Here is a 10,071-nt window from a genome sequence, read left to right on the forward strand (position 1 = left end):
GCTCCGCCCTCCACTCGCTTCCGCAGGAGCTTCTCCGGCGCATGCGCCCTAGGCCACTGGCGACCCTGCGCCGGCGCGCTGTTTGCGAGGGGCATCTTGCGCAGGCGCAGTGTCCGGACTTCAGACCCGGGCGCAGGCGTACTCGCCTGTCTTCCATCCTGCTTCCTCAGCCCTGGACTCGGCCGGGTTGGGTGGGCCTCGACAGTGGCGGCGGCGGCGGCGGCGGCGGTAGTAATAGTGACAGTGACTACGTGAGTCCCCGACGGAAATGGCGATGGCGATGTCAGACAGTGGGGCGAGCCGCCTGCGGCGGCAGCTGGAGTCGGGCAGCTTCGAGGCGCGGCTGTACGTGAAGCAGCTCTCGCAGCAGTCGGACGGGGACCGGGACCTGCAGGAGCACCGGCAGCGCATCCAGGCGCTGGCGGAGGAGACGGCGCAGAACCTGAAGCGTAACGTCTACCAGAACTACCGGCAGTTCATAGAGACGGCCCGCGAGATCTCCTACCTGGAGAGCGAGATGTACCAGCTTAGCCATCTGCTGACCGAGCAGAAGAGCAACCTGGAGAGCATCCCGCTCACCCTGCTGCCGGCCGCCGCCGCCGCCGCTGCTGGGGCCGCCACCGCCTCCGGAGGGGAGGAGGGTGGAGGCAGCGCGGGGGGCCGCGATCACCTCCGGGGCCAGGCTGGCTTTTTCCCAAGTCCCGGGGGCGCCTCCCGCGACAGTTCTGGTCCGGGCGAGGAAGGGAAGCAGCGCACTCTTACCACTCTGCTGGAGAAGGTGGAAGGCTGCAGGCACCTGCTGGAGACGCCGGGACAGTACCTGGTGTACAACGGGGACCTGGTGGAATACGAGGCGGATCATATGGCCCAGTTGCAGCGAGTGCACGGCTTTCTCATGAACGACTGTTTGCTGGTGGCCACCTGGTTGCCACAGCGGCGGGGGATGTATCGCTACGACGCCCTCTATCCCCTGGATGGTTTGGCCGTAGTCAATGTCAAGGACAATCCCCCCATGAAGGACATGTTCAAGTTGCTAATGTTTCCCGAGAGTCGTATTTTTCAGGCGGAAAATGCAAAAATCAAACGCGAGTGGCTGGAAGTGTTGGAGGAAACCAAGAGGGCCCTCAGTGAGAAAAGACGCAGGGAGCAGGAGGAGGCAGCGGCCCCTCGAGGGCCACCCCAAGTGACTTCCAAGGCCAGCAACCCGTTTGAAGATGAAGACGACGACGAACCAGCTGTTCCTGAGGCGGAAGAAGAGAAGGTGGACCTCTCAATGGAATGGATCCAGGAATTGCCCGAAGACCTGGATGTTTGCATCGCCCAGAGGGACTTTGAAGGGGCCGTTGACCTGCTGGATAAGTTGAACCAGTACCTGGAAGATAAGCCCAGTCCACCTGCTGTAAAAGAACTGAGGGCCAGAGTGGATGAGCGTGTCCGCCAGCTCACCGAGGTGCTGGTTTTTGAACTCTCCCCGGATCGGTCCCTGAGAGGCGGTCCCAAGGCTACGCGTCGGGCCGTTTCTCAACTAATCCGGCTTGGCCAGTGCACTAAGGCTTGCGAGCTGTTCTTGAGAAACAGGGCAGCAGCTGTGCATACCGCAATCCGCCAGCTTCGCATCGAGGGTGCCACCTTACTCTATATTCACAAGCTCTGCCACGTCTTCTTCACCAGCCTTCTCGAGACGGCCAGGGAGTTTGAGGCGGACTTCGCAGGCACCGACGGGGGCTGCTACTCGGCCTTCGTGGTCTGGGCGAGGTCAGCCCTGGGCACGTTTGCGGCTGCCTTTAGCAAACAGGTGTTCGACAGTAAGGAGAGCCTCTCCACCGCAGCTGAGTGTGTGAAGGTGGCCAAGGAGCATTGTCAGCAGCTGGGTGACATCGGGCTAGACCTCACCTTCATCATCCACACCCTCCTGGTGAAAGACATCCAGGGGGCCTTGCACAGCTACAAGGAAATCATCATCGAAGCCACTAAGCATCGCAACTCGGAGGAGATGTGGAGGAGGATGAACTTGATGACTCCAGAGGCCCTGGGTAAACTCAAAGAGGAGATGAAGAGCTGTGGGGTGAGGAACTTTGAGCAGTACACGGGGGATGACTGCTGGGTGAACCTGAGTTACACGGTGGTGGCTTTCACCAAACAGACCATGGGCTTCTTGGAAGAGGCGCTGAAGCTGTATTTCCCGGAGCTGCACATGGTGCTGTTGGAGAGCCTGGTGGAAATCATTTTGGTTGCTGTTCAGCATGTGGATTACAGTCTTCGGTGTGAGCAGGATCCAGAGAAGAAGAATTTTATCAGACAGAATGCATCCTTTCTGTACGAAACAGTCCTGCCTGTGGTGGAGAAAAGGTTTGAGGAAGGTGTGGGGAAACCCGCCAAGCAACTTCAGGACCTGAGAAATGCATCGAGACTGATTCGTGTGAATCCCGAAAGTACAACGTCAGTGGTCTGACACCTGGACCTGTTTATGTGTATACGTATATATGGCTTATATATATTATTTATATTTATATTAAGTTGCATTAGCGTATTCTTTATAGTCTCAAACACAGCCTAAAAATAAAAGATGCCTTCTCAGAAATGCGAAAATCAAAAGGAGATTGAAAAACATGTTAAACCCACGTAACAAAAACATTGAATTAGTAGAACATACAATATGCTTTCCTTTTAAATTATGCTAACTCTCTAATGACTATATATCGTCACACCAGAGCATTTCAACTTGTGTTTTGAAAGTTTCCCAGTTCACTAGGTTTCTTAAAGGGCACAGTGCCATTCCTGCCTCGTGTACTTCTGCACCTTAAAATGTGGTTGAACAATTTGGGGAAAAGAAAGGAGGAGTTGAGAAAACTGGTTTCAGGGTAAATTTTGGTCAACAGAATTCCTTCATGAAGGTAGCTGGCGTGTGGACTTACTCCAATCCCTGTAGAAGCTGTCATACAAGCAGTTCAGCAAATACTTCCATCATAATTTAAATGGCCCATTATTGTCTGCTGTTAATTAGCATCATTTTAATACTTGATTTGGGAGCATTTACTTGAAAGTCTTAACAACATACTTTTTTTGTTTTGTGGTTTTTTTTAAACGTGTTCCTGAGTTGTCAAGTTCCAGCTGGAGCTTCTGTCTTTATCATATTAAAAAAAAAAAAAAAGAAGAAAAATAACAAAGGGCACACTGAGGGTCTGGCAGCAGCCAGTGATTTTAGCTGTCTGGATCCCCTTTCAGTGTGGGTTACATATAGGGGCTTGGACTTCATACAGATGGGTGAAAAGTTTTCATTGAAATACTTAACTTAGGTTTCAGGGTCTGGCTGGATGGGAAATGAGGAAAAAATTACATGCAGATTCTGGTGTTCTCGAGTATGACTGCTTTGGGCAGAGATTTGTTTGGGGGGCTTTTTGTGGCTCAGTGGAGAACAGAAAGGTTAGACAGTGTCCAAAGCAAGGAGGCAAAAACTTTTGGTGACTCCTAAAATGCTCCATTTTTCTTGTTTTTTATTTGTTTTTCAAACCGAGTATCTGCCTACTTCAGATTGTATAGTAAAACAAAAATAACTAAAGAAATGTGAGCTTTTCAAGGTCTCTATAAAGTATTGCTTGTATTGTGTATTGATTACACATTATTCCTCATACGCGGCGAGAGATTGTACCAAGGCCCATCTTTCCCCCTAGTTTCTAGTTGTCCCTAGGTGCCATTTCTGCTGCTGATGACTTCAAAAGGTTATTTCTTTTCTTTCTTTCTTTTTTTTTTTTTTTTTCATTTTAGGGCCTCGTTTGCTGCATATGGAAGTTCCCAGGCTAGGGGTCATGTCAGTTCGCAGCTGCACTTGCCGGTCTACGCCCCAGCCACAGCAACTTGGGATCTGGGTGGAATCGGCCATCTACACCGAAGCTCGTGGCAATGCCAGATCTTTAACCCTCTCAAAGAGGCCAGGGCTCAAACCCTCATTCTCATGGCAACTAGTCAGATGTGTTTCCACTTCGCCACAGTGGGAACTCCCAAAAGGTCATTTTTTTTTTATCTGAATAAAAGTAGTGAAATGAAGACTGTGGAAATTACATAAAACCTAAAAGAGTAGGAGCCTAGTAGCAGCTTAGGGTTGTAAAGCTCCTTGCCTTAATTACTCATATGCCAGACAAGCCCTCTTATTTTATATTTAGCTATGCATAGGTAAAAGGTTGAAAATGATCAGTGACAGTTTTTCTTTGACTTTTTTTCACATAACTTTAGCATTTTTCTAGCTAATAACCATCATTGAATATTTCAGTTGAACAAAGCAGTTATAATTAGCCTTCTTTTCCAGATCACTGTTAACTTGAATTTGATAATAATTTTGTGATTATTTTGTGCCACTTACAGTTTCTAATATTATGTGAAACATGGATTGTGTAAATATTTGATGCTGGGTCTGTGAAATGATACTTCTGAAATCAAAACCTCTCTTCAAGGATGATGTTGTAAAAAGCCTCAATGTGTATACTCAGATATTTCAATGGTTGTCTCTTCAGAGAACTGTCTGCTTTTTAAAACTGGAAGTACCGAATTTTCTTGTGTTAAAAGTTCCATGTTTCTTAATCAGAGTTGGAGCTGTAGGAGGTAATGCTCTTGGTGCATCTGTTAGTGTGGGAAGCTGACTGAAGATCACCAGTGTTGCCGTGTACCCTTGTGCCAACACGGGGCAATGTCGCTGCATTTCTGCAAGTGGGGTCAGAGGGCTTCTCTCTAGTTCTTGTTTAATTAGACTCCAAAACAAGGTCTACATATTGAATGCGCTAGAGGTTGTCTGAAAGTATAGTATATACTGTATTATACCTCTGAAGTGTCGATTGCCTCTTTTTCAGTTGCTTCAAAACATAACACTGTCACTTGAGCTTGGAATCAGACTTGATTGAATTAATTACTGTTGAAAAAAGATGCCCTGTGGAATTAAGTCTTTTTGCTTAAAGCCTCATTTCTTTTTTTTTAAGAAAAAAAATATCAGCTTTATTGCTTTGCCAGGCAAAGGGAGGCCACAGCAGGCTGGTGCCGTAAAGACTGTGCCCTCAAGCCTCATCTCACTTAAGTGCTGAACACTCACTTATTTTTGTTTAAAATACTACCTATAGCTGTTATCAGCACTTGTATTTTGCAGTTTGCTTACCTAGGAGTGGGAATTCGGGACTTGCCATGTAGTGTAAGATCAGTATGTGTACATTTATTGATAAGTGATCTGAGGGAATCTGGAATGTTTCACTAAAATAAAGCTTAAGATTTTTCTTACACTGGATAAAACTGATGTTTCAATGTTGTGTCTATTTCTTTAATGAGGGTTTATATTCTTGTTGGTTTACTAAAGTGTCTTAAAAGCCTAGGCTATTTTTTATCTTTTCTAAATGGGGATGGTAGTTTCAAAAGTGTTAGCTAATTTAAATAAGTGTTCTACTATCAGAATTGTGAATTAAGTCAGATCACAACTTAGGATTCCCTTGATTTCAGATGTACAAAATGAATTTACTCTAAAAAGTGGGGTTTTATCATCTGCACACCTTTAAATGAAGAAAATATAATGTGGGCCACATGACCTAGGAACTAGGATCATAAATGACAAAATGACATGTTTTCAAAAAAAAAAAAATAATGTGTGGGAGTTCCCTGATGGCCCTAACAGTGGGTTAAGGATCCTGTGTTGTCACTGCTGTGGCTCAGGTCACTACTGACTGTGGTGTAGGTTTGATCCCTGGCCCAAGAACTTCCGCATGCTGCAATAATAATAATTTTAAATCTTTTAAAAATTAAAATAATGCCAAATAATTTTAAATCTTTTAAAAATTAAAACTAAAAATAATGTGTGGATATTGTAGGAACTATCACATAATTGATTTAATACTATTTCTCAAATGCTGCGCCACACAGTGACTAAAATGTGAGGTGAGGAGGGCAAAATAAAGTTAAGCATGCTTTCTCTTAACATACTTGAAAGTTGGAAAAGTACAGAATAAAAACTTGGAAAAAAATTAGCAAATTAAAGGCAAAACTGTTGCAAATGAAAATTAATTCCAGTAATTGAGACGAATAATTGAGGAATCCCTGTCGTGGCTCAGCAGTTAACGAACCTAACTGGCATCCATGAGGACACAGGTTCGTTCAGTCCTTGGCCTCACTCAGTAGGTTAAGGATCTGGATTGCCATGAGCTATGGTGTACATCACAGACGCGGCTTGGATCCCACGGTGCCGTAGCCCTGGTGTAGGCTGGTGGCTATAGCTCAGGTTGGACCCCTAGCCTGGGAACCTCCATATGCCACGGGTGTGGCTCTAAAAACACAGACAAAAAAAAAAAAAAAAAAAAATTGCAAGCCGTGTTGCAAAAACTGAACCCATAAAAACCAGTGTTGCAGTTTAAAAGCCATGGGAGTACTGAGAAGGAAGAAGCAGTGTTGTTCTAAGTTTGGAAAATCCTTGTGGACTTGTGGGCTTGGAGCTGGTCCTGGAGGAACGGACAAGGTTTAGATGTGCAAGGAAGACGGGAGGGCAAACATAAGCCAAGATGCAGGAGTGCAGGAGTGCAGAAATGCGGTGGATGGTTTTGGGAAGTAATGTCATTGTCACAGTGCCATTGTTGCTGAGCTAAAGATTGGAGAGCCATGTCTATAACTCATCTTTAAGGTCTTTAAGCTCCAGCTGGAGTTTCCTTGTGCCGCAGTGGGTTAGGGATCCTAGCGTTGTCCCTGCTGTGGCACAGTTTTGATCCCTGGACTGGGAACACCCATGTGCCATGGGTTTGGCCAAAAAAATTTAAAAAGAGAGAAAGAAAGAAAGCTCCAGTCATGCAGAGAGCACAAAGTAAAAAGTCCATGTTATCCCACCCAAGCCCCCAGTGACCCCACTCAGCACAGGTAACCACTGATGAAAGTTTCTTGTACCTGTTTTTCCCAAAAACTAAATTCCAGTACATACGGTTGATCGTCTTGCTTTTACCAGTTCAGTATATTTCAGACTCTGCCTCACTAGGTTGGGTTTTTTTCTGTGATTGAATAGACCTCAGTCACAATGAGTGGATCCGGCAGGAGTGTGCATTTTCCAGTTACTTTGTTGTCTTCAGGTTTTTGTGCTGACCAAACATCCTGAAAGAGTAGTTTGCACATGTATCTTTGCTTACATGTGTGACTGTGTCTTAGGACACATTTCTAGAAATTGCACTGCCAAACCATACATTTTAAATTCAGGTACACAATGTCCAATTGCTTATCACTTATTCACATTCTCAGCAGTGTAGAACATCTGTTTCCCCAAGTGGACAGCAATATTTATTCAGTCACTTTTTTCTTTTTTTTTTTAACGGCTACACCTGCGGCATAGGAAAGTTCCCAGACGAGGGAGGGAATCCAAGCCACAGCCACAACCTACACTGTAGCTGCTGCAACTCAGGATCCTTTAATCCACTGCCCTGGGCTGGGGATGGAACAGGTGCCTCTGCAGCAACACGAGCCACTGCAGTTGGATTCTTACCCACTGTGCCACAGTGGGAACTCCTGTTCATTCACTTTTTTGTTGTTGTTTATTCACCTTTTGGTAAGATTTTTCTTATTAGTAATAAATTTATTCATTTTTACTCACCAGTGGAAAAAATCTTTAGTTTTCGTAATTTTTTTTCTTGTCTTTTTGCCATTTCTTGGGCCGCTCCCGAGGCATATGAACGTTCCCAGGCTAGGGGTCGAATCGGAGCTGTAGCCACCAGCCTACATCACAGTCACAGCAACGCGGGATCTGAGCTGCATCTGTGACCTACACCACAGCTCACGGCAACGCTGGATCCTTAACCCACTGAGCAAGGGCAGGGATTGAACCCACAACCTCATGGTTCCTAGTCGGATTCATTAACCACTGCGCCACGATGGGAACTGCTAGTTTTTGTAATTTTCATGAGTGAGTTTCAGCAACATTCTATTTCTTTTTTTTAAATTAAGTTCCCTAAATATGTCCTTTGCCATTCTTTTCTTAGATGATCTTTGTATTATGGTTTCGTAGTTTATAGAACATTTAGGAAATTGATTCTTCATGTGTACTGTTACAGATTTTTTTCCTGGTTTGTCATTTATTCATTTATCTATTAATTTATTTTTGTAGTACAGCCAAAAAAAAGTTAATGTTATGAAGCCAGATTTATTTGAGTATTTTCTGTGACTCCGGTTTTCCATCAGGCTTTGAAAGGCCTTACCCACTTTCAGAGTCATGTTTTTCTTCTAGTAATTTACTATTTTTTAATATTTTAATTTTTGCTCCATCTATAATTTTTCTTTCTTTCTTTTTTTTTTTTTTTTTTTGCTTTTTAGGGCACCACCTGTGGCATATGGAGGTTTCCAGGCTAGGGGCTGAATGCGAGCTACAGCTGCCAGCCTCCACCACAGCCACAGCAGCACCAGATCCAAGCTGCATCTGAGACCTATACCACAGCTCACGGCAAGGCCAGATCCTTACCTCATGGATCAAAGCCAGGGATGAAATCCACGGAGTCCTCATGGATACTAGTCAGGTTCATAACCCGCTGAGCCACAACGAGAACTCTTATAATTGGTTTTTAAGGATGACATAAGAATACTGTTTTTTCACAAATAATCAGCAAATTGTTGCAGTAATTTGGAATCATTCCCCCCCCCCCCGACTTGACATGCCATTTTAATAATATATATATTTATACTAGATGTGTATCTGGGTACATTTTTAGGCTTTCTATTCCACTTCATGGTTATTTCTATTTCTATGCCATTATTAAGCTATTACAGATTTGTAATCTAAAGACTGGTAGTACTAATCTCATTCTTTTTTTTTTTTTTTTTTTTTTTTTTGGCTTTTTGCCATTTCTCGGGCTGCTCCCACAGCATATGGAGGTTCTCAGGCTAGGGGTCAAATTGGAGCTGCAGCCGCTGGCCTACACAGCAACACAGGATCCGAGCTTCGTCTGCAACCTACACCACAGCTCACGACAACGCCAGACCCTTAACCCACTGAACAAGGCCAGAGATCGAACCTGCAACCTCATGGTTCCTAGTTGGATTCATTAACTACTGAGCCATGACGGGAACTCCTGATCTCATTCTTGTTTCAGTTTTTTTCCAATTTTTTTTCATATTTATTATTTAAGTTACATTTGGAATAATTCTGTGACATTCCTTACCATCCCCTAAAAGAGTTGGCTTTTTGATTGAAATTATATTGAGTATAGATTAATTTAGGGAAAACTGACATCTTTTGAATCTTCCTATTTAAATTTTTTTTTTTTTTTTTTTTTAATGCCTATACTCACAGTACATGGAAGTTCCCAACCCAGGGTCAAATCAGAGCTGCAGCCGAGGCCTATACTATAGTCACAGTAACACCAGACCGGAAAACCACTCAGGAAGGCTAGTGGTTGAACCCAAATCCTCACAGGGACAACTAGGGTCCTTAACCAGCTGAGCCACAAAGGGAACTCCTTGTTTATTTATGCAACTGTTCTTTCACATTTAGTAGCATTTTCAAACTTTCTTCAGGTAAATCTTGCACATTTTTTGGTAAGTTGATTCCTAGGTACGTCATCTGTTAATGCTGTTGTGAATAAAATCTTTAGCTCCATTGTTTTCTGACTCTGTACAGGGATTCTTGCTAAGGTGCACCTACTCCAAAAGCACTGGCCAGGGTCCTGGTCTCCCCACCGCTTTGGACCTACCCCGTCTCCCTGGAAGGCAGCAGCTGTTTAGCTGGTGTGCCACATGATCTTGAGCCAGGAACTGTCCTATAGACCCCTCAGCTCTTAGTCAGCCTCAACATACTAAGAAGTTGAAAAGTCAATCTTCTCTGGCTTCCCAAACAAGCAGAGCCACACAGAGGGTCCCTCTGCCACCGAAGCATGGACAAGCAGAATGGCTCTCCCATTTGAAGGAACGGCAGGAATGGCCTGGTCTCTGGGGGACAAATGCATATTCTGGGAATTTGGAAACAGGCAGCCCTGTATCCGCATGTTAAGAGACTTTTCAACATTTCCCATGGTATTTATATTCGAGTTCTCACATCTTACAAGTGTTTCTAAGCCACTGTATATGTTGAGCCCTGCTGCT

The 10,071-nt window shown here is 44.6% G+C and overlaps 1 protein-coding gene across 1 annotated transcript; it reads left to right on the plus strand.

Moving 5' to 3' along the window:
• Positions 1 to 122: 122 nt before the first annotated feature.
• On the plus strand, positions 123 to 5,271 carry EXOC8 (exocyst complex component 8). Its single transcript, XM_005674519.4, has one exon. The coding sequence runs from the start codon at positions 269 to 271 to the stop codon at positions 2,450 to 2,452; it is 2,184 nt and encodes a 727-aa protein (XP_005674576.2). The 5' UTR covers positions 123 to 268; the 3' UTR covers positions 2,453 to 5,271.
• The last annotated feature ends 4,800 nt before the right edge of the window (positions 5,272 to 10,071 follow it).

Source organism: Sus scrofa, chromosome 14 (assembly GCF_054392235.1).
Source record: "Sus scrofa isolate SSC_HxYL_T2T_F1_AM1 chromosome 14, Sscrofa_HxYL_maternal_Yorkshire_Landrace_v2.0, whole genome shotgun sequence".
NCBI lineage: Eukaryota > Metazoa > Chordata > Mammalia > Artiodactyla > Suidae > Sus > Sus scrofa.